We start from the raw sequence: 24350 nt of genomic DNA on the forward strand, positions 1-24350 counted from the left end.
ACCTCCATTTGAACCCCCATGTTTACAGCTTCTAGTCGTCCATCTGAAACCGCTTTGCTTCTTCGGTCTCCTTCCTGAAATCTTCCCAGCAACAGACCGCCGACCTCCTGATTGGCTGATATTTAAGTTCTGGGTTTAACTCTAAACTAAATGAAATCATCAGATTATTCCTTTTACACTGACCGTCCACAGGGTGGCGCTGCAGAGCCACATCCGTCTGATGGCTCCAGAACCAGCCATCCCAGAACAACCTGGAGTAAACTTGACCTCTGACCCAGAACAGAGCTGATAGTTTCAGTGGATTTCAGAATAAAAGCCCACAGCAGCAGCGTCTCAATCACTTTATTACATTAGAAAGCAGCTGCACTCATACAGCATCACTGGGTTCTGGTTCCGGTTCTGACAGAACCTGGACACGTCTCATCAGATCCGGACCGGAGGTTCTGGAAAACGGCCCAGTCTGAAGGGCTCCACCTGCTGGACGGAGGAGGATCCTCAGGTTTTAAACTTTTATTCTTTTTCCATAAAAATAAAGTCAGAATTTCATCAAGTTCAGTTTAAGAGTTTTATTAGTGCAGAACGAGGCGGGCAGCCGGTTCTGGAGAGCAACACCGCGGGTCGGGTTCCACCCGTCAGACTGAGGTCACCAGAACCCAACCGGAACCAACCGGATCCAAATGGAACCAACTGCACCCAACCGGACCCAAATGGACCCAACCGGACCCAAATGAAACCAACTGGAACCAACCGGACCCAACTGGAACCAATTGGTCCCAACTGGACCCAAATGGAACCAACCGGATCCAACTGGAACCAACTGGATCCAACTGGAACCAACTGGACCCAATTGGTCCCAACTGGACCCCAATGGAACCAACTGGACCTAACTGGAACCAACTGGACCCCAATGGAACCAACTGGACCCACCTAGAGTCAAGCTGTAAACCGATTGGACCCAACTGGACCCACCATTAGCTGCTGACCGACAGGAAGTCGTTCACATTCAGGTATAAAAACAACAAATTAAACATCCAGTGCAAGATCAGGAGGTTCTGCTGAACATCTGATTGGACGCTCGGCGTTGAGGATTTCATTGGGACAGTCATGTGATTGGCTGGTTAATTCTGCTTAATTCAGAGTTGCCATGGAGACGCAGCATAGAGCCGTGGATCCTAGATCAGACTGAGGGAATGTGATGTTGGTCCACAGCAGCCAGGCGTCGCTCTAGAACCGCCGCTCTACGCTGGCAGGAGCCACGGCACCGAGCGCCGCGGACGATGACATCACAGCGCTCAGACGACGATGTCACTCGCCGTCGGTGGTGTAGATGCGGTACATCAGAGTCACGATGCCGGCGGCCAGACTGGGGATGATCAGGTTGGACCACCAGCTGCAAGAGAGCAGCAGGAGTCACTAAACCGCCGAGACGGAGGCCCCTAGTGGCCCCTAGAGGCCGCTGGAGACCCCTAGTGGACCCTGGAGACCCCTAGTGGACCCTGGAGACCCCTAGAGGCCCCTAGTGGACCCTGGAGACCCCTAGTGGACCCTGGAGACCCCTAGAGGCCCCTAGTGGACCCTGGAGACCCCTAGAGACCCCTGGAGACCCCTGGTGGCCCCTAGAGGTACCTGGTGGACCCTAGAGACCCCTAGAGACCCCTGGTGGCCCCTAGTGGACCCTAGAGACCCCTAGAGGCCCCTGGAGACCCCTAGAGGTACCTGGTGGACCCTAGAGACCCCTAGAGACCCCTAGAGGCCCCTGGTGGCCCTGGAGACCCCTGGAGGCCACTAGAGGCCCCTGGTGGTCCCTAGTGGCCCCTGGTGGTCCCTAGTGGCCCCTGGAGGCCTCTGGAGGCCCCTAGGGGCCGCTGGAGACCCCTAGTGGACCCTGGAGATCCCTAGAGGCCCCTGGTGGCCCCTAGAGACCCCTAGTGACCCCTAGTGGCCCCTAGTGACCCCTAGTGACCCCTGCTGGCTCCTAGAGGCCCCTAGTGACCCCTGGCAACAAGGTTACCTGCCGTCCTCCTTCTCCGTGGTAACCAGCGTTTCCTGTCCAACACAAACAAGAGAAGTGATGAGAAGGGTCAGAGTTGAACATCATTTCCCATGATGCCCCTGGTTCTGCTGACTCACCACATGCTTGGCGATCTTGTGCCGGTCGTCCTGCAGACGGACAGACAGACAGTTAGTGAGAGGGTGGAGGCGTCATGGTGGACAGTGAGGTTAGCGTCATGGCGCCGTGTCGCCATGGCGACGTCCCCAGACTGACCGGGTGCAGCTCTCCGATCACCATGCTGGCGGCCATCTCTCTGGCGTCGGTGGAATGGCCGACGTCCTCGAAGCTCTCCGTGGCGTTGGCCCCCGCCTGCTCCCTCAGAACCTCCTCGCCTCCGGGATGCTGCGGACACGGACCGACCACACGTCACCGCCGGAACCAGAACCGGACCGCTCTGGTCGTCATGGAAACCCCTGATCAACTGGTGTACACACTTCCTGGAGAGCGTCTGTGATTTTCAGCTCAGTTTCAGTTAATTAGATGATTTATAACATTTTATTTTATAAATGTCAGTTTTAGAGCTTTTCCACCGATACGACCCGATACGATACGACCCGACCCGATACGATACCATGAGGAGTGAATTAATGAGGCAGATTTTATGAAACCTGCTCATCAGGTTTTATAAAATCTTTAAAAAGTTGCTACTTTTTAAAGACACAAAACTTTTTTAGTTAAGAATTTTAATTCCATTTTGTTTCATTTTCTTATCCCAATAAAACATTTTTACAGTGTAAAATATTCTGTTCACCAGTAAAGTTTAAAGTAACTAAGTTCTCACAATGTTATCACTATTTTATTAGATGAAGCTCTTCACGTAATAAATATGTTAAAGTTAAAAACCACATGTTGGAGGTTTGATGTCTTTAAACAGTTTAAACGTTTTGCACCAAAATCTCCAAGTTTAAAATATTTTTCTCTCAAATTAATAAATAATATTTTAAATTCTCTCCTTTATGGCACAACGATAAAACATTTAATGAAAAAAACAATCTGATGTGTTTAGATCAGGATGATGGACAGAAGGTTCTGCTGGTTCTGGTTCTGCTGGTTCTGGTTCAGTTTCAGGTTCAGGTTCTGGTTCTGCTGGTTCAGGTTCTGGTTCTGCTGGTTCAGGTTCAGTTTCAGGTTCAGGTTCTGGTTCTGCTGGTTCAGGTTCTGGTTCTGCTGGTTCAGGTTCTGGTTCTGCTGGTTCAGGTTCTGGTTCTGGTTCTGCCTGTGTGTGTTCTGCTGACTCAGCGTTTCCCTCTTATCTCTCGTCCCTGATCCAGTCTGCCGGATCGCCCTGCCAATGATTTACAGCCTGCAGCAGAGACAACGAGCCGGGCCTCACCAGAACCGGGTCCCAGGGAGCCCGGACCGAGCGTCCTGATTGGCTGGCCGGCGCTGACGCTCACCTGGAGGACACGCCCACCGCCTCACCTCTGTGCAGCCTGTCCTCCGACAGACTGCAGGACAAAAGTCCAACCGGGCCGGTTCTGTGTGAAAGTTCCTCCAGGAGCAAATATCAGCTCATAAATGACCTCTGACCTGATAGAGACGGTTACCATGGAGACCACGGAGACATTACTGGACAGCAGAAGAAGAGCTGCTGGACCTCCGGTTGGTGCTAAATAAACCTGCAATCCTATTGGCTGACGGGACCAACAGCTGGTTACCATGGAGACGACTGCAGTAACGGAAATGTTCTTATTTTAAGTTTATTCAGGAGTTGTTTTGATTCTTCTGGGTTTTTTAATGATCAATCATCTGATTGGAGGTTCGAGTCGATCTAAAAACTTCATTAGGACACTTGCTTCATTATAATAAACTAATGAAGCAAGTGTCCTAACCAAAGTAAAGTTGTGTTTCTGCATTCCGACATGGAAGAAGTCGGTCAGATTCTGACGTGCTGGACCGGGTCGGTCCGCCGACACGTTACCTTTCACTGTTCATGTACTTCCTGTCAGGCACAGGAAGTACTTCGTTTAAAAAAGGTTGACTTTATATTTATTTGTAAATGAATGTTTTAGGTTGTTAAATTCAAGTAAAGATTGTTAAAATTTAATAACGGAACATTTATTATTTTTAAGAGTTAAACTTTGTTTACAGGTGAAAAAATTAGATTAAACTAAAAACACAAAAAAAGAAAACTCAACATGCTAAACAGAATAAAAAACATTTAAATGATGAATTTATAACAGGAAAAAGTTGCAGCAGTTTTAACCATCTACCTTTTTAATCGTCTTCATCATAGAAATGAGCTGCTTATGAATGTTTTTTCTCTAATTACAGAAAACTAAAAATGTGACAACCAAAATCAGTGATTTAATATAAAAGTTGTTCAGATTCATTAAGTTACATTAAATTTAGTTTATAATTGGTGGTGATAGGGGCCCGGGGCCCCAGGTCCAGAATCCCTGGCTGCGGCCCTGGCCGGCTCTCAGATTTAATCCAGATAAAATCTAATGTGAAGCAACAAACCGCGGAAAAGCTCCGGCTGGTGATCGGAACCGGACCGCGGTTCTGGACACCGGAAGCAGAACCTTCCTCACCTCGTCCAGGAACTTGGTGACATCATAGACCTTGTGGTGGATGATGATCCAGGTGGACTTGAAGGAGTTCTGCTCCTCGATCTCTGACAGCCTGAAGTACTTCACTCCTTCGGGGCTTTTCTCCTGCTTCTCACCCATCTCTGTCGCGCCTTGGTCCGTCGGTTCGGAGGCGAAGCGGCGGCAGAACCGGGTGGAGCTACTCGGCCGGACGGAGGTTATGTAATACTGGGGAGAGTCCGACCGTGACTCGGCACGAACACTCCGACATTTACCCCACAGACACTCCGCTCCAACTTCCAGCGCTCGCTGCTTATCAATGATCAAGGTGAGCTCGCGCCAAGACCACTTCCGGTTGGAGTTTTCAAAATAAAGCTGGAAGGCAAGTCAGTGCAGGCATTACTAGTATAACAAATCCATCCATCCATTTTCTTTCACCCTTGTCCCTCAGTGGGGTCGGGAGGTGCTGGTGCCTCTCCAGCTAACGTACCGGGTGAGAGGCGGGGTCACCTGGACAGGTCACCTGTCTGTCGCAGGGCAACACAGAGACACACAACCATGCACACACACACTCACACCTAGGGACAATTTGGAGAGACCAACTAACCTGACAGTCATGTTTCTGGACTGTGGGAGGAAACCGGAGTACCTGGAGAAAACCCACCATGCACAGGGAGAACATGGAGACTCCATGCAGAAAGACCGGGAATCGAACCCAGAACCTTCTTGCTGCAAGGCAACAGCTCTACCAACTGCGCCACTGTGCAGCCCTCAGTATAACAAATATAAAAGTAAAAGAGAAAACAAAAACTAAAATGCTCATATAAAATTGCTGCAATTGTGAAAAATAAAAAAATGTAAATAAAGACATTTGGATTACACAAATAAGTAAATATATAGTTACATTAAGTAAAAAAATTATAACATGGTACATGCAATAACACTAACAAAAATAACATGTAACTAAACTTCTAAACATAAAATTAGTGTTTTAAGCAAACAACTAAATACATATTGAAAGAACAAATTTATGAAGGTATTTAAATTAATTAATCAGCTCAAAATTAAAAAGTTCTTAAACAGGAAACAAATAAATAAAAAGATAAACGAATAGATTAAGAAAAAATACAATGAAAACATTTGTTGGTTTTACTGTAACGCGTCCCTGAGTGTCCTGAGAAGCCAGAGGCGGTCCTGGCCCGTTTGACGCCCTGGGCGAACCACCTTGCCTCCTCAATAAAGGTGTTGACCAGTGAAAAGCCGTGTAAATCTGAAGTCATTTCACTTTATTCCATGAAAACGTGATTTTAAATTTAAAAAGTGGATTTTAGGTTTGCTTTTAAAATGTTCCCTCTCTCTCCTGCTGGGGTTCTCACCATAATCATCACATGAATGATGATTACTGAGGAATGTTGGGGATTTTTCTTTTTTTAGCCATAGCTGAGTATTTTATATTAAAACCAGAGACAAGTATATTTGTCCATTTAGTAAATAAACATATGCGGGCTACTGACTCAGTTGTTGGCTATTAACTTAATTTAATTAGATTGATAAACATTGATATTTTATTTTGAAAATGTACGTCTACTTCCGGTACGATTGTGTTTAAGTAGTACTGCTTCAAGGCACCAAGCAGAACCTTGCACGGTTGGTACCGCCCTCTAAGTTACTCTAGTACTCTCATTGGCTCTCGACTTCCCTTATTGTTAACAAAGCGAGTCTCTGATTGGTTCTCACCAGACACCAGTCATCGCCCAGCTGTGGGAGCAGGCTAAAGTTCACCAAAGTTCACCAGTTTTCAAGGAAACCAGTTCTCACGCAAGGATTGTCTTATCTCACGCACCTCACGCAATGCGTGTTGAGTTACCCGCTGGGTGCTGCCAGAGGGCCTGCTTTAATGTGGCTTTCCTCTGGACATTAGCAGCTCCCAAACTGTTAACAGCAGAGCTTCCTGTCCAACAGACCAGCTTTGATTTAACTACTGGAAGTCTCCGGCGGGAAACACGCGCCCAGAAACTCAAAGCTGGTCTATATTACAAAGATTCTCTACATTGTAACAGAAGAAAAAAAATCAACCAGACTTAACTAAAATACTGACAACAGCCACATGGATGTAAGTAAGGTTGTAGAGGAATACAGAATCATATTTTTAATTTATTTGAGCAAATTTATTAAAAATAACCTGAACTAAAAACAAAAAAGTCACAACGAATGAAATAAGGAATGAAGACTCGTCCTTTGTGTTGCCCATCTTTGTTTCGAGCAAAGGTTTTTGAGATTTTTAAGCAAATTTGAATGATTTTCATATCTTCTGAACTACTGCTTTGAATTTTAACTGTTTTTACAGAAAACAAATGTGAGAACCTTGACGAGTAGACGTGATTTTACTATTTTAGCCAGAAAAATCGAGGCTATATTGAACCCAGCTGACTTAGCTTGGTGAATTAGCTTGATTTGACCGCGTTCAGGAGTCAACGAGGTGAGGAAGAGCTTTTAGACTTTAAACCTAATATTACTTTATTAACAGGTGTTTTTGTTGCTGCGTCTTTAGTTATAAATGTGTTGTAATGTTTTATTTTTATCATAGCCCAACGAAAAAAATGCAACAGTGGTTGTTTTTGCTAATGTCTTTGTAGCATCTTTTTATTTTTTATGTTCTGTTTATGCAACTAAAGAGTTTTAATTTTGACACAAACTTTCGGATTTACAATATAATTGTAATTAATCTATTTAAGAAGTTATGGGTTTGATTTAAAAGGAGAGTTTATGTAATAGGAAAAGTGAAGCTGTGGCTTCAGCAGGATGAGCGGCGTCGGGCCCAAGTCGTTGTTCTTCCTCGGACTTCCGGATCTGACGCAGTTGGTCTGCGTCACGCTGAGTCCGCTGGAGGAAGAGCAGCAGGAGCCCAGAACCAATCAGATCAAGACCTGCAGGTAAACACCTGAAACATCCCCTGCTTACAGCTGAGACACTGAGGATGCGCTCTGACGTGTCCGCCATGTTGTCCGCCATGTTGTCCCCACAGGGAGCTGGTGCTGCTGTACTCGGACATCCTGGCCTGTCCTGCTCTGGACTCCATCACTGACGTCACCGCGGTCATGTCTGTAAGACCCCTGCGCCGATTATTGGCATTAATAAGCAGCGAAACGTTCTGGCAGAAAATGGATGGAAGTTTGGGAACTTACTCATTCAGATCGGACATAATTTGGTCTAAATATAAATATAAATAATCTGAGCTGAATATTAATAGCATAAAAAAGGTACAAAGAAAATAATGATGATAGTAAAAACTATAATAATGATCATAACTAAATAACTTCCATAATAAAACTACAACTAATAAATAATTAATTTAAAAAATCTAATAAAAATAAAGATTTAATAAATGTAAAAGATTTTATAATACTAGTAAATAATGCTAATAAATATATGTATACTGTAGATAATATGTAGGTAATAGACTAAGGATAATTATTATGTAAAACAGCTAAAGTAAATCAGATGAATAAAGATGTAAACTTCAGGCTGAGTCCTGCTGTTGCTCTCAGCTGCAGCTTCCTGCTCCACAGATCTGCAGATTGAGACATTGTGAGGCTGACAGGAACATGAATGATTGCCGTGGAAACGTTGCACGCCACCCCGTCTGCTCACACGCGACCTGCATGCTGCAGCAGCAGCCGCTGCAGCTCGTCCCTCTGACTGAAAACAGAAAACGATTCTAGAAATCATGTGATTGAACGGATTCAAAATGATCAGGGAAAGCTCACATTTTAAAGACTTTAGTTTCTCCTGTTTAACTTTGTAGAAAGTTAAACCAGCTGCTGATGAAGGGAAACAAAACCAACTGAACCAACTGGCTGCAGCAGAGAGCAGCGGTCTGACCGGTTCAGTCCAGTTGGTTCTGTTCTCTTCAGAGCCAGTCGGTCAAAGTTCTGCAGGAAACTGGGGTGGAGTGAAGAGCAGCGACCTTCAGAGTGACCCTGCTGAAGGTCACAGGCGGACATGTTGGCTCAGTGTGAAGCTTTTTATCCTCTGTGTTCAACTTCTGATGCAGTGAGGACGAGTTTGGGACGCTTCAGACTGCAAGTTGCTGCTGCATGTTGCTGCTGCATGTTGCTGCTCCATGTTGCCGCTCCATGTTGCTGCTCCATGTTGCCGCTCCATGTTGCCGCTCCATGTTGCCGCTCCATGTTGCCGCTCCATGTTGCTGCTCCATGTTGCCGCTCCATGTTGCCGCTCCATGTTGCCGCTCCATGTTGCCGCTCCATGTTGCTGCTCCATGTTGCCGCTCCATGTTGCCGCTCCATGTTGCCGCTCCATGTTGCCGCTCCATGTTGCCGCTCCATGTTGCCGCTCCATGTTGCTGCTCCATGTTGCCGCTCCATGTTGCTGCTCCATGTTGCCGCTCCATGTTGCCGCTCCATGTTGCCGCTCCATGTTGCTGCTCCATGTTGCTGCTCCATGTTGCTGCTCCATGTTGCCGCTCCATGTTGCTGCTCCATGTTGCTGCTCCATGTTGCCGCTCCATGTTGCTGCTCCATGTTGCTGCTGCATGTTGCTGCTCCATGTTGCTGCTCCATGTTGCCGCTCCATGTTGCTGTGTTGCTTGTTGACCTGTGTCTCCCTGTCAGGTCCACTTCCTGCAGCGCGGCGTCCTTCAGGCCTTCGCCATCAGAAACTGTCTGCAGGTGAGACCAGGCTGCTGTAGTTACTGTCTGCAGCCAGCAGGGGTCAGCTGACTGTGTGTTTATCTGTGTGTGTGTTTATGTTTATCTGTGTGTGTGTGTGTTTATCTGTGTGTGTGTGTGTGTGTGTGTTTGTGTGTGTGTGTGTTTATCTCTGTGTGTTTATCTGTGTGTGTGTGTGTGTGTTTATCTGTGTGTGTGTGTGTTTATCTGTGTGTGTGTGTGTGTTTATCTGTGTGTGTTTATCTGTGTGTGTGTTTATCTGTGTGTGTGTGTGTGTTTATCTGTGTGTGTTTATCTGTGTGTGTGTTTATCTGTGTGTGTGCAGCTGCGCGGTCCTCACACTCCGTTCCCAGGTGACCTCCAGTGCTGCCTCTCTTACTCTCTGATCAGCCGTTTGGCTCCCAGCTGGAACAAAGCAGGACTTTACCTGATCTCAGGTAGGCAGAGCAGGCCACGCCCCCTCAGGGTTCAACCAATCAGCTTCAGCTCTGAAGCCTGGAGGATGAAGCCAAAGGTCATGACTTCATCGTTCATAATCCATATGGATCAGTTTACAGCCAGAGGAGCAGAAATCATGGAATATTTATTTTGGTAAATATTTATTCATATCAAGTTTATATCTTGACGATAGTTTTCTGTCAAAAATTCATTTATTTAAATAAATACATTTATTTATTAAAAAATGTATATATATATCTATTTAAATAATAAATTCATTTGTATCAAAATAAACACATAAATGGGTTAATTTTTCTCTAAAGATAAAATCAGAATCTAAAATAAATAACTAATTAAACTAATTAGAATTTTATTATAAAATGATGACGATGACAAAACTTTAACACATTTTTAAAACATTAAATAGATGAATAAACAAACTGCAGATTAAATAGGAAAATATTTGAAACAAATAGAATAAAGTAAAATTAATTAAAAACAATAAATAAATAAAACAGTTATTGTCTGTCATGTCCCACAGTATGATTCTGCCCCCTCCATGCTTGTTGCTATAGTTACTTTGTCTGGTTTGTTCAGCGGTTTGTTAGGCTAAAGCTAAAGCTAGCCATCGTCTCCATGACAACAGAGGGCATATCGGGTCATACTGGTTCCAGTATCAGATCCAGACTGGAGGATGGATCAGAAAGTTGATCAATAATCAAAACTATTGAAGTTCAGTTGATTGATTCTGTGATCAGAAACGGGTTGACCTGGTCCTGTTTGCAGGGGCAGACTTCCTGACCCAGCGGGGGACGCTCAGCGCCGTCAGTACGTCCTGCTTCCTGTTCCTCTGCAGCATCCGGTTCTGCTGGCCCAATAAAGCTGACGGTTCTGGTTCTGGTTCTGGTTCAGGTCTGGAGCTGAGCACCAGCGGCGGTCGGCTCTGCCTCAGCATCGAAGCCAGCGCCGTGAGAACGCCGCCGCCCATGGTAGGAGGCCCTGAGGGGGGCAGCGGGCCGACCGGAACCAGAACCAGAACCTGTCTGTGTCTCTCTCTCAGCTGGACGACCTCGGGCTGCCGGCGCCGGTCCTCCAGAGGTTCTGCAGCGACCCGGACTTCATCCTGGACCCGTCCTCCACTGAGGGGCCCGTTTGGTGCCACGTCCTGCCCAGGTGGGCCGGCGCCGCCTGCTGGACAGTCCTGGACCTGACGGCGCGTCAGAACCAGGACAAGAACCTGATCACTTTATTATGAGGATCAATAAAAAACTAATCACTGTATTGATAATAAATCAGTTTATTATGAGGATAAAGTCAGAATATTAAGAGAAAATCCTGATTTAATGAGTAAAACCTGGAGCGGATTCTGGATGTGAGGAGAGATTTACTGATGCTGATTTAAACATGTTGCCAGTAATAATAATTTATTTAGACGTTTTTGATATAAAATTATTTTCTTATATATTAGAGCTTTTTTCTAGTAATGTGCGTTTTGAGCTGTTATGACTTTATTCTCCATTTAGTTTGACTTTTATCTTGTAATACGACTCTTTTCCCCCACAGTGGCAATAAACTTTAATCTCATGATATTCTGACTTTATGTTCCGTAATTTATGTTGTTTTCTTAGCCTGACCCGGATACTTTGTCGAATTAAAGTAACATCCATATCCAGATGGATCTAGTCCAGGTTGATCTAGTCCAGATGGATCTAGTCCAGATGGATCTAGTCCAGGTTGATCTAGTCCAGATGGATCTAGTCCAGGTTGATCTAGTCCAGATGGATCTAGTCCAGATGGATCTAGTCCAGATGGATCTAGTCCAGGTTGATCTAGTCCAGATGGATCTAGTCCAGGTTGATCTAGTCCAGATGGATCTAGTCCAGATGGATCTAGTCCAGATGGATCTAGTCCAGGTTGATCTAGTCCAGATGGATCTAGTCCAGCCTTCCTCTGGTTCTGATTTATCGGCTCGGTGTTATCCTGCCTCTGGCCACCAGGTGGAGCCACTGCTCTGTGTTTTTCTGTGCAGCATGAAGAAGGGTCAGATCATCAGCATCAGCCGCCAGCTGCCCAGAGACGGACCCTTCAGGACCTACGGAGACCTTCAGAGCCACTGGAACCGCCTGGTACCGCCCGACCCGGCCCGCACTGTCAGAACCTGGCTCTGCTTTTCTGTGGAAGCCAGACTGGTCTGAAGTGGTTGTTGGTTTGATTCCCAGTACGGCTACCGGCTGCCGGACCTGCAGGGGGGCGGAGTCTACTGCAGCGTCTACTTCAGACCGGTGGGAGAGAAACTCTTCACGTATCCAGACTTCACTGCATAGAAGCTGCAGAGCGTAGAAACCCTGAACTGACGTCACTGGTTAAACCATTTATTACTGTCGTTATTGTTATTGTTGTTATTTTTTCTGTCATGGTGCCAAACGTCGTCCTTCACTCCCGCCGGTCAGTTACCCTCTCAGCTGCATCCGCCTGCAGCCCGTGCAGCGCTGCCCCCGGGGCGACCTGCAGGGGGCGCTGGCCCGCTTCCTGGCCGACAGCAGAGAGCGGCTGCAGAGCGTGTGCGGCTTCCCGACCCGTCTGACCAGTAAACCCAGTTACCCCACGGCCGGCCTGACCAGCGCCGCGTCCATGCAGGTAGGAGCTGCAGCTCTGCACCGCTGAGTTACAGATAAACTTATTTCCCCCAGTAAACATTAAAAAATAAAAGTTTTAGAAAGAAAGTTTCCATTTAAAATCTGATTTTTAAATCTTAGATAAATTATTGTCTCTTTCTTCATGTTTCTGTTTTATTAAGAAATCTGAGAAACATAAAACTAAATAAAATGTTCTTTTTATTTGTTTGTTTTACCAGTAAGTTTAAAAATAATTATGATAATTAATTATCAGGTACATCAATCAAATCAAACATGGAGGAAAATACAAAAAAATCTCCAATTATATTTAAGTTGTTTATGTATTTGTTTAATTTATCTTTAATTCATTATTTAATTAGTATTAATTTTGAAATTAATTGTTTTAATTTCATTATTTATTCATTAAATATTTTCATGATGGTTGTCAACTAAAATATTTAATATTTAATAGTTATTAATCACATGAGTGTCAGTGAAGTTAATTAAATTTAATCTCAGGTTTTTTCTCATTCTTAACAAATAGAATATTTTTCTTTTGCCTTCAGTGGGAAAAATACTTATGCTTTGGAAATATATGTTTATTATAATTACAACAATACCAAACATGTAGAATATTATCAAGACTATTATAAAAAAGACTGATAAAAGTTTAACATTTTCTAAAATAATTATCCAGAAGTGATTTTTTCCTCCAGATCTCTGAGGAGGAAAATGAACCAAGACAACAGAAACATCTCATTTATTTCATTAAAACCAGAAAATATGCTAAACTTTTTCACATCAACTTCCAAATTATTTTAGATAAACTTTAAATCTGAAAGTAAATCATTTCTGAGCTTGAGATTATTTCTCTTGTTTTTGTTTCTTTTGTTTTCTGTTGCTTCAGTTTTGAACAACGGCAGAGAAAATGATGTTTGTTCCGTTTTTAAACTAATTCAGGAGGTTCTTCCTGTCTGACCTACTGAGCGCGCTCACAGCTGCTCAGGCAGCAGCCAATAGGAGGAGAGGAAGGACACAAACCCAAAATAAACCTGACAGTTTATATTAAAATAAATTCATATCAATGATGATTAACAACTAAATTCTCTCTAAGCGAAACAGAAATAATAATCCAATAAAAAGATAAACGACGCAGCCTGTTAGCTGCATCCTTTAATTCTGGTGAGTCAAATTGGAGCAGCTGTTGCTTTACTGCCCCCTTGTGGAAGAACCTGCATGTTGAAACAAAAAAGGAGAAATAATTGACCTGTTTCAGTCGTTTATTCGTCTGAATGTTTATGATGTAAATAAATAGAGGTAGTTTCTCCTGACGGTGAGAATAGAAGCGGTTTTATTTCTTCCTGAATCCTCTCTGCTGAGCGTGAAGCTGCAGGAAACGGGATTCTTCACTCGTTTCCAGCCAATAAAACCTTCAGACAGTTTAACAGCCTCAGAGCTGCGGCTCCTCTGCATCTCATCCATTAATGTTCCAGATGTCGGTGGAGTGAAAGCAGCTTCTCCTCGTGAGGTTTGGTGAAGAACTGACTCAATCCTCATGTCGATGCAGAATATTCTTCTTCATGGCTGTAATAAAAGCCGTAAAGCAGCTGCAGATCTTCCTGCAGGTTGAGCATCAAAGCTGCTGAAATTAAAGCCATTCTTCATCCCGGCCGTCAGAAACTCTGCAGAGACGAGTTCAGCTCCCACAGAGTCGGCCTAAAATATTCATGGCGTTCAGCCCGGCTCCGTCTGAGCTCAGACGGTTATTCTCTCACTTCAAAGGGGGACATTTCTGCTGGTTTTCAGCCTGGAAGGTGAAGCTGAACGGAAGAAATGATTTCACTTTTCCTTTTGTCCTCATTAAAGGGAAGTGGTTAAAAATCAACTTCTGTTTTTTATCAGATTGTCTTTCTCTGCCTAATGACTTTGAGTCAGCTGCAGTCACTTTTAAACGCCCCGGTACCGTCCAGAATCGTTTCAGCTCTGATGCTTTTAGCATGAAAAAACAGCAACATTTAGGAAATATTCACCCTATCTGGAACAAGGTCAAAGGTCACAACTTTCTGACCTTCATTAAAACGTCTAAAAGCCTCAGAATAAATACTTTAGATCTATTGACTGAATTTACATCCAGCTCTATAGTAGAAGTTGGTTTTGCTGTCAATAAAATGTTAAGTTAATAGAGATTATAAATGTAAACATGGCATTAGTGTAAATTTAGCTGTGATGCTAATCAGATACACCAGGCACTTAAGGAATGAAACAGATTTTTCAGGCTCAGTATGTTGATTATTTTATTGATACTCTGTGATTGAATCAGAACGTCATCGAACAGCCACTGCATTTCATCATTATAGCTGTTAAAATACAGGCTAGTGCCACAGCAGTGATGTGGCATATTGTAAAGCTCTAGTATGTATTTATTTAGTTATCATTTTAGTAATATGAAGTAGTCCTTTGATTCAGAGTTCCATAATCAAAATACATGGAAAGAAATCACTTTTTCTAAAATTATAAGTAAATTTTACATATTTCTTCTTATTACTAGTTTCAGTCATTTCCATTCCTAACTTGCTGAGTGTCGCTAGAAACTTTCAAACCCAAAATCAGAAGCAACTCTTTGGATTTTGGTCCCATGTTCTCTATTATAATATATCATCATATGCAGAAAAAATTAACAATCTGGTTAAGATTATTGACGGAGATTATCAGCATAATTGCAGGCGGTTGAACCAGGCGTAGTTCACACTCCGACCAGCAGGTGGTACCAAAGAGCTTCTTCCTCAGTAAGAGAGGAACATTAATCATCCAAGCTTTGTAGTTTTTATGGACCCTGTTGGCTGTTTTCAAGCTGAATCAGGTATGATGCTGATTCGCATCACTCGTCCATAAAGGTTTGATATCAGATCTGAACTTCCAGACGATGAAGGTGAATCGTTTCCTTCCTCAGGTTCTGAGTTTGGACCAGATCAACCTGACCACCAGGCCGGTTCTGTCCCAGCCTGCGCCCTCCTCCAGGCCGGACCCGCCCGCCTGGGTCCCTCTCTCCCAGCAGGGCGGCGCTCTTCCAGGAAGCAGATCTGGGAACTCGCTGTGGCACCGTCCAGAGACCCGGTCCCCGTCGGCCCGGTCCAAATCGGCCCGGTCCCCGTTGGCTCTGTCCCCGTTGGCCCGGTCCCCGTCGGCCCGGTCCCAATCGGCCCGGTCCCCGTCGGCCCGGTCCCCGTTGGCTCGGTCCCCGTCGGCCCGGTCCCAATCGGCCCGGTCCCAATCGGCCCGGTCCCCGTCGGCCCGCCCATCCTCCAGTCAGAACCAGCAGCAGTCGGATCACTCCCGATTCGTTTCCTCTTTCTTACAACACTTCCAGCTAGCTTCATCCCTCCCTCCTCTTCCTCAGCCCAGTCCGGTCCCAGTGAACCCGCCTCCCAAACTGGTTCCCATCTTCAGGAACAACGACCCGACCCGCCGGCTCAGCGTGGCTCTGCTGCGAGTCCAGAAGCAGCAGAGCAGAGGGACGGAGGACAAGCGCAGACTCACCCTGCCGCTTCCTGTTGGGTCACAAGCCACACCTTCCTCTTCCTCTTCCTCTTCCTCTTCCTCTTCCTCTGCTCCTCTTCCTCCTCTCATCGTGCCTCGCTTCGCCCGCCGCCCTAAAAGCCGGAGCGCTGCCGTTCCCCAGCCGTCGGGTCAGTGCAGGGTCACCCGGATCTCCAGCCTCAGCCCAGTGTTCAAGGCGAAAGCAGCCATCATCATCCCACCCAGAACCAAACCCAGCAGAACCTCTGGGCCGGTCCGACCCGAATGGGCCGCCGACCGCTGGAAGGCAGCGGGACCCGAAAGCATCGCGCCCAGAACCATCATGAAAACCAGCAGAGAGGCCGGCCCTGAAGGCAGCACAGAACCAGAACCAGCCCCGACCCAGAGGGAGACCGCCGCCAGCAGCAGGAAGGTCGGTCCAGTAAATTCTGGTTCTGGGTGGAATTTAATAGCATCACGCTGTTAGAACCTGAAGATGATTGTTTGGTTCTCCGTCCAGACGGTGGCCTTCCAGCTGGAGGAGAAACGGAGGAGCAGAGTTTCAGTGGACGACGTGGAGAAGATGGCCAGAAGCAACCAGGTGAGCTGGACCGACCCGGTTCTGGAGACCGACAGGGTTCTGGAGACCGACAGGGTTCTGGAGACCGACAGGGTTCTGGAGACCGACAGGGTTCTGCAGACCGACCCGGTTCTGGAGACCGACAGGGTTCTGCAGACCGACCCGGTTCTGGAGACCGACCCGGTTCTGCAGACCGACCCGGTTCTGCTGACCGACAGGGTTCTGCTGACCGACCCGGTTCTGCAGAAGAAACTGATTTAAAAAGCCAAACTAAACAGCAGCTAAATCCCACTCAGCTCTCATTTTGGGGTCCGGTTCTGTAAACTGGACCTTAAAGGTTCTGTCCCGGTGGGAACTCTCACCATAACGTTAGAGCTAACTTAGCTTAGCGCTTAGCTTTCCTGCTAACTCTGAAAACATTTAGCTCCAGTGAACTCTGCAGGCTTTAAACATGGAGGGTGGAGTATCGCAGCGTGGTGTAGTGATGAACAGCGACAGGAAGCAGCAGGCGGCTGCACATTCAGAAACACTTTATTAATCCCAAAGTCTCACATGATGGACGATCCGGCGAATCGCTGGAGGTTAATAACCACATTAGGTTGTATCGTGATGTCAGAGCTGATGTCAGAGCTGATGTCACCCGGCCTGATGACCTCATCGTCTCCCTCTAGTGGTCCGTTCTGAGCGGCCGCTCCCTGCTGCTGTGGCTCAGGAACAGAGGGATCCCTGTGAGCTCCAAGCTGAGGAAGGAGGAGCTGATGATGAAGGTGATGAGCTGCCTGGCCGAGGCCTGAGCCGCCTGATTGGACGGCGCCGCACCAGGACAGCCAATCACAAGACGGTAAAACGTCCCAGAGAGACGCTGCTGGAAAGGGCTGGTTGATTTTTATTATTTTAATTTTATCTCTTTCATTTATTTTAGTTTTATTTTGTTTGCTTTATTTTAAAAGAAAATATTTATTATTGGTTTTATTTATTTATTTTTTTAAATATTTAGGTATTTTTTTAGAGTATTTTATGTTGTTTATTGTTTTTTTAATTAAAATAAATTGAGGTTTGACATTTTGGTTTACCAGGAGATTCTTATGTTCTTCAATTCAAACAAGTTTTTATCATTTTCAGCTCTAATAAAAAAGCTTTTAGTTTTTTTTTAATTTTTCTGCTAAATGTTCAGAACTTTTTTGCATTTGTTTAAATATTTCAGGAGCTTAAAAGTTATTTTCAGAAAACTTTCTGGTTACATTTTTAAAGAAACGTTTTTAGTTGCAGGTAAATTTAACACGTTCAGCTTTTTGAAATATTTTTACTTTCTTAAAGTTGGTTACAAAATGAAACCTGTAAGTTATAAAAATCCCTGTTCTGGAAAAGTTTTTATATTTGAAATGTTTTCTATTTGTGTTTATTACATATTTAAACTGCAGCTTCTTGTTTTGTGTTCATGATGCTACAATAATATTTAATTTAATTTATCAGAATAAATCAGAGTTCTAAGATCTGGATTCATTTTATTTCTCCAGCTGCTCATTTCTTTCATTTAGTTATAATTAAATCATTCAAGTAGTTTATGATTTTGCAAACATTGCCTTCCTACGGAGGACTGAGCCTGCCAAAACATTTGATACGTATAGAAATAAATATTGTCTCATCAGACCAGAGAGTCTAGTCTAGTCTAGCTGATTTATGAGGCCTTTCAAACACAACAACCCCCGCCCCCGTGGCGCCGCCTCCTACTGGCTCCGCCCTCCATAGGCCCCGCCCCCGTGGCGCCGCCTCCTACTGGCTCCGCCCTCCATAGGCCCCGCCCCCGTGGCGCCGCCTCCTACTGGCTCCGCCCTCCATAGGCGCCGCCTCCTACTGGCTCCGCCCTCCATAAGCCCCGCCCCCGTGGCGCCGCCTCCTACTGGCTCCGCCCTCCATAAGCCCCGCCCCCGTGGCGCCGCCTCCTACTGTCTCGGCCCTCCATAGGCCCCGCCCCGTGGCGCCGCCTCCTACTGGCTCCGCCCTCCATAAGCCCCGCCCCCGTGGCGCCGCCTCCTACTGGCTCCGCCCTCCATAGGCCCCGCCCCCGTGGCGCTGGCTCCGCCCTCCATAGGCCCCGCCCCCGTGGCGCCGCCTCCTACTGGCTGTGCCCTCCATAGGCCCCGCCCCCGTGGCGCTGGCTCCGCCCTCCATAGGCCCCGCCCCCGTGCCTCCGGCAGAAATCAAACAAATTTGGTGTCAAACGCTTGTGCTGGTTTGTGCAGCAAAATTTTCATTTGTGCCGCTATCATTTTAAAGACATAAAGAAAGTTTGATTTCATAAAAGTGGGGGGGCTGGTTGACCTTTTGACCTTTACACTTTCATTAATACACTTCAAAGCCAAAGCAGCACAAACGTAGTGGAGTTGATTGACAGCCATTTTGTCTGGTTTGAAGAAGGTGGGTGGTAAACCCAGCGTCACTCAGGTTTACTGAAAGAATGATAAAGTTGAGGATCTGCAGAGCTGGAATGAATAAAACATGGAGGATGATGGAGGATGTGACAACGAGGTGGAGAAACTGGCCGACTTCCAGCTGCTGGGAGGAGATTAATAGACATGAGAACCAGGAGAGACGAAAACGGAGCAGAACCAAGAGCCAAGAATCACAAACCAAGGAATGAAGTGAGTACGGCATCCTGGGAGGGACAAAAACCCTAGAAAACTCAAAACAGTGAAACTTCCAGATGGAGGATCAACGAGCAGCAGCGGTATGTAAACTTCTGACCCTCCGTGGATTAATGGAGATGAAACATCAGAGCTGGAACCATAAAACCATTTATGATAATAATAATAATCTAGATTCTCTTTCTACTGGATCATGCAGAGAACCCGTCGGTTCCGACCCAGAAAGCGAAGCAGCTGACGGACGGATCCGGGTCGGAGCGGAGCAGCTGCTTTTCATCGGCTCGTTGTCGGATCCTGGCAGCAGGAAGCCGGACCGGGTCCAGAACCGCATCCAGAACAAAGACGCCTTTGAGGACAGAAACGGGTTTTCAGAGAGAGACGATCCAAACGCATAAATCACAGAAACATGGAGACGTTCTGATGGCGGGAAGAACCGGAGAAACGGATCATTTAACCCCGAGGAGAAAACGCCAAGACTTTATTCATTCATTATAAAACATGAGTCACTGCAGATCGTTTCTAAGTTATATATTTATTATTAAAGAAATGTCCCACTGAGGTTTAAATGTCCAGAAACGTTTTTATTTGAACTGTTTCTCAGTAAAACAGTTTTTCTCTCAGTTTCCCTGCAGACAAATCGTCTCTTTCTCTCCTGATTTTTACTAAACCTGAGTAAAAACCTTCCTGACCCTCTGGACCCTTCAGCTCTGGACCCTTCAGCTCTGGACCCTTCAGCTCTGGACCCTTCAGCTCTGGACCCTTCAGCTCTGGACCCTTCAGCTCTGGACCCTTTGGGCCCCATGAGGACAGAAACGTCCTGCTGCTAAAGAAACTCCTGGTTTTATTCTGCTGGCTGTTTGTAGAAACATCAACATTTATCAGGATCCTCTGCTGGAAAACCAGATTAGAAACAATCTGAGGAAAGACGTGTGCTCCTCCTCCTCCTCCTCCTCCTCCTCCTCCTCCTCCTCCTCCTCCTCCTCCTCCTCCTCCTCCTCCTCCTCCTCCTCCTCCTCCTCGTCATGACATGATGAATGTCCCCCAGCAGCCATATTTCATCTCGAGTTGCTCTGGAAATATTTCCTTTGTGTTCCTGCAGCTGAAATATGACTGTCATTACTCAGAGGAATGTCTTCTTCTTCTTCTGCTTCTTCTTCTTCTTCTTCTGCTTCTTCTTCGCTCCGTCTGTTTGGTTCCCTTTAAACTGTGGGAAACCAGGACAGGAAGTGATGTCATGGTAGTAATAATAATAATAATAATAATAATCAATTTAATTTGTTCACTTTTCATTAGCAAAAATCTCAAAGTTCTACACAGAGCAACTAAAATCAAGGATAAAATCATGTGGAGGCAGAAAACAGGCGAAATAGAAAACCAGAGAGTCTCAGCGTCTCAGCGAAGGCCTGATCTCCTCTGGTTCTTCATCTGGACCCAGGAAGCTGCAGACGGTAGAGATCTGGTGGATGAATGAGGAAAATCTGGTTCTGTTCAAACCCTGATGGGTCATCAGGGAGGTTTGGTACCGAATGGTGAAGGATTGGCTTTGTTCCTGTCAGCTGTCACTTTCAGTTCCTGTGACGCCTTCACTGACCCTGTGATGCCTTCACTGACCCTGTGATGCCTTCACTGACCCTCTGCTCTCGTCATCGTCAGCGTTTCCTCCGTTTACGCCCAGATTTCCCGTGAGCTGCTGAAATGTGACGGATGTCGCATAAACGCGACGCTCAGCCTGCAGACGCTTTGGAAACTGGGATTTTTTCCACATCTGGAGGAAAAACATCAGATTTTATTTAGGATGAAAAGAACCAGAACATGTCAGCAGACGTTACATTTGATCTGATTATGGATGAAAAATCCCTGAAGCTGAAGACGATCAGGATCATTTGGATCATTTTGATCCAACCGGATCAAATGTTTCATCTGAGAAGTTTAGTTTAGTTTTTGGTCATTTCATGTTTTCTGCTCCTCTAAACTCAGAAAACCAGCAGCTTGTGTTCAGCTGCGTCACGTTTAATTCTGTCCCACTGCAAACGGAGGCAGACGGAACCAGACGCTGCCGGGCCTTTTGGACCTGCAGGTGGATCCGACCTGAATGATCTCCAAGCTGGCAGGTTGACTGGATCTGGTGGATCTGCTCCAGATCCCCTGCTGATTTAGTGGCGAGGACCAGATTCAGGTTAAACTCTGCTGTGCTGCAGCAGGTTAAACTCTGCTGTGCTGCAGCAGGTTAAACTCTGTCGTGCTGCAGCAGGTTAAACTCTGCTATGCTGCAGCAGGTTAAACTCTGCTGTGCTGCAGCAGGTTAAACTCTGTCGTGCTGCAGCAGGTTAAACTCCGTCGTGCTGCAGCAGGTTAAACTCCGTCGTGCTGCAGCAGGTTAAACTCCGTCGTGCTGCAGCAGGTTAAACTCCGTCGTGCTGCAGCAGGTTAAACTCTGCCGTGCTGCAGCAGGTTAAACTCTGCCGTGCTGCAGCAGGTTAAACTCTGCCGTGCTGCAGCAGGTTAAACTCTGCCGTGCTGCAGCAGGTTAAACTCTGCCGTGCTGCAGCAGGTTAAACTCTGCCGTGCTGCAGCAGGTTAAACTCTGCCGTGCTGCAGCAGGTTAAACTCTGTCGTGCTGCAGCAGGTTAAACTCCGTCGTGCTGCAGCAGGTTAAACTCTGCCGTGCTGCAGCAGGTTAAACTCTGCCGTGCTGCAGCAGGTTAAACTCTGCCGTGCTGCAGCAGGTTAAACTCTGCCGTGCTGCAGCAGGTTAAACTCTGTCGTGCTGCAGCAGGTTAAACTCTGTCGTGCTGCAGCAGGTTAAACTGTGTCGTGCTGCAGCAGGTTAAGCTCCGTCGTGCTGCAGCAGGTTAAACTGCTGTGCTGCAGCAGGTTAAACTCCGTCGTGCTGCAGCAGGTTAAACTCCGTCGTGCTGCAGCAGGTTAAACTCCGTCGTGCTGCAGCAGGTTAATCTCCGTCGTGCTGCAGCAGGTTAAACTCTGCTGTGCTGCAGCAGGTTAAACTCTGCTGTGCTGCAGCAGGTTAAACTCTGCTGTGCTGCAGCAGGTTAAACTCTGCCGTGCTGCAGCAGGTTAAACTCTGTCGTGCTGCAGCAGGTTAAACTCTGCTATGCTGCAGCAGGTTAAACTCTGCTGTGCTGCAGCAGGTTAAACTCTGTCGTGCTGCAGCAGGTTAAACTCCGTCGTGCTGCAGCAGGTTAAACTCCGTCGTGCTGCAGCAGGTTAAACTCCGTCGTGCTGCAGCAGGTTAAACTCCGTCGTGCTGCAGCAGGTTAAACTCCGTCGTGCTGCAGCAGGTTAAACTCTGCCGTGCTGCAGCAGGTTAAACTCTGTCGTGCTGCAGCAGGTTAAACTCTGCCGTGCTGCAGCAGGTTAAACTCCGTCGTGCTGCAGCAGGTTAAACTCCGTCGTGCTGCAGCAGGTTAAACTCTGCCGTGCTGCAGCAGGTTAAACTCTGTCGTGCTGCAGCAGGTTAAACTCTGCTGTGCTGCAGCAGGTTAAACTCTGCCGTGCTGCAGCAGGTTAAACTCCGTCGTGCTGCAGCAGGTTAAACTCCGTCGTGCTGCAGCAGGTTAAACTCTGCCGTGCTGCAGCAGGTTAAACTCTGCCGTGCTGCAGCAGGTTAAACTCTGCCGTGCTGCAGCAGGTTAAACTCTGCCGTGCTGCAGCAGGTTAAACTCTGCCGTGCTGCAGCAGGTTAAACTCTGCCGTGCTGCAGCAGGTTAAACTCTGCCGTGCTGCAGCAGGTTAAACTCTGCCGTGCTGCAGCAGGTTAAACTCCGTCGTGCTGCAGCAGGTTAAACTCCGTCGTGCTGCAGCAGGTTAAACTCCGTCGTGCTGCAGCAGGTTAAACTCTGTCGTGCTGCAGCAGGTTAAACTCTGCTGTGCTGCAGCAGGTTAAACTCTGTCGTGCTGCAGCAGGTTAAACTCTGTCGTGCTGCAGCAGGTTAAACTCTGTCGTGCTGCAGCAGGTTAAACTCCGTCGTGCTGCAGCAGGTTAAACTGCTGTGCTGCAGCAGGTTAAACTCCGTCGTGCTGCAGCAGGTTAAACTCCGTCGTGCTGCAGCAGGTTAAACTCCGTCGTGCTGCAGCAGGTTAAATTCCGTCGTGCTGCAGCAGGTTAAACTCCGTCGTGCTGCAGCAGGTTAAACTCTGCTGTGCTGCAGCAGGTTAAACTCTGTCGTGCTGCAGCAGGTTAAACTCCGTCGTGCTGCAGCAGGTTAAACTCCGTCGTGCTGCAGCAGGTTAAACTCTGCTGTGCTGCAGCAGGTTAAACTCCGTCGTGCTGCAGCAGGTTAAACTCCGTCGTGCTGCAGCAGGTTAAACTCCGTCGTGCTGCAGCAGGTTAAACTCCGTCGTGCTGCAGCAGGTTAAACTCCGTCGTGCTGCAGCAGGTTAAACTCCGTCGTGCTGCAGCAGGTTAAACTCTGTCGTGCTGCAGCAGGTTAAACTCTGCTGTGCTGCAGCAGGTTAAACTCTGTCGTGCTGCAGCAGGTTAAACTCTGTCGTGCTGCAGCAGGTTAAACTCTGTCGTGCTGCAGCAGGTTAAACTCCGTCGTGCTGCAGCAGGTTAAACTCTGCTGTGCTGCAGCAGGTTAAACTCCGTCGTGCTGCAGCAGGTTAAACTCCGTCGTGCTGCAGCAGGTTAAACTCCGTCGTGCTGCAGCAGGTTAAACTCCGTCGTGCTGCAGCAGGTTAAACTCCGTCGTGCTGCAGCAGGTTAAACTCTGTCGTGCTGCAGCAGGTTAAACTCTGCTGTGCTGCAGCAGGTTAAACTCTGCTGTGCTGCAGCAGGTTAAACTCTGCTGTGCTGCAGCAGGTTAAACTCCGTCGTGCTGCAGCAGGTTAAACTCCGTCGTGCTGCAGCAGGTTAAACTCCGTCGTGCTGCAGCAGGTTAAACTCTGCTGTGCTGCAGCAGGTTAAACTCTGTCGTGCTGCAGCAGGTTAAACTCTGTCGTGCTGCAGCAGGTTAAACTCCGTCGTGCTGCAGCAGGTTAAACTCCGTCGTGCTGCAGCAGGTTAAACTCCGTCGTGCTGCAGCAGGTTAAACTCCGTCGTGCTGCAGCAGGTTAAACTCCGTCGTGCTGCAGCAGGTTAAACTCCGTCGTGCTGCAGCAGGTTAAACTCTGCTGTGCTGCAGCAGGTTAAACTCCGTCGTGCTGCAGCAGGTTAAACTCCGTCGTGCTGCAGCAGGTTAAACTCTGCTGTGCTGCAGCAGGTTAAACTCCGTCGTGCTGCAGCAGGTTAAACTCCGTCGTGCTGCAGCAGGTTAAACTCCGT

General features: G+C 46.9%; 2 protein-coding genes across 10 annotated transcripts; one reads left to right on the forward strand and one right to left on the reverse strand.

Annotated features, from left to right (window-relative positions):
- Positions 1–326: 326 nt before the first annotated feature.
- cyb5a (cytochrome b5 type A (microsomal)) lies at positions 327–4871 on the reverse strand. Its single transcript, XM_008396843.3, has 5 exons — positions 4588–4871; positions 2267–2395; positions 2131–2160; positions 2012–2046; positions 327–1390 (listed from the first exon to the last, which is right to left on the reverse strand). Exons 1-5 carry the CDS (start codon positions 4723–4725, stop codon positions 1306–1308), a joined length of 417 nt encoding a protein of 138 aa, XP_008395065.1. The 5' UTR covers positions 4726–4871; the 3' UTR covers positions 327–1305.
- Positions 4802–19624, forward strand: c20h18orf63 (chromosome 20 C18orf63 homolog). Of its 9 annotated transcripts, none has more exons than XM_081601205.1 (14): positions 4802–4912; positions 7386–7517; positions 7610–7688; positions 9216–9272; positions 9598–9709; positions 10497–10538; positions 10623–10699; positions 10771–10883; positions 11740–11836; positions 11930–12012; positions 12161–12347; positions 15276–16283; positions 16362–16442; positions 17093–19624. In XM_081601205.1, exons 2-14 carry the CDS (start codon positions 7387–7389, stop codon positions 17213–17215), a joined length of 2190 nt encoding a protein of 729 aa, XP_081457331.1. In that variant the 5' UTR covers positions 4802–4912; position 7386; the 3' UTR covers positions 17216–19624. The 9 variants fall into 9 exon arrangements, with proteins under 9 accessions (XP_081457331.1, XP_081457329.1, XP_081457327.1 ...); XM_081601203.1 differs by having other exon boundaries at positions 4807–4912; positions 7383–7517; XM_081601201.1 differs by lacking the exon at positions 4802–4912 and adding an exon at positions 6079–6697 and having other exon boundaries at positions 7383–7517.
- The last annotated feature ends 4726 nt before the right edge of the window (positions 19625–24350 follow it).

This window comes from Poecilia reticulata, chromosome 20 (genome assembly GCF_904066995.2).
Source record: "Poecilia reticulata chromosome 20, P_reticulata-male-v2, whole genome shotgun sequence".
NCBI classification, from domain to species: Eukaryota; Metazoa; Chordata; class Actinopteri; order Cyprinodontiformes; family Poeciliidae; genus Poecilia; species Poecilia reticulata.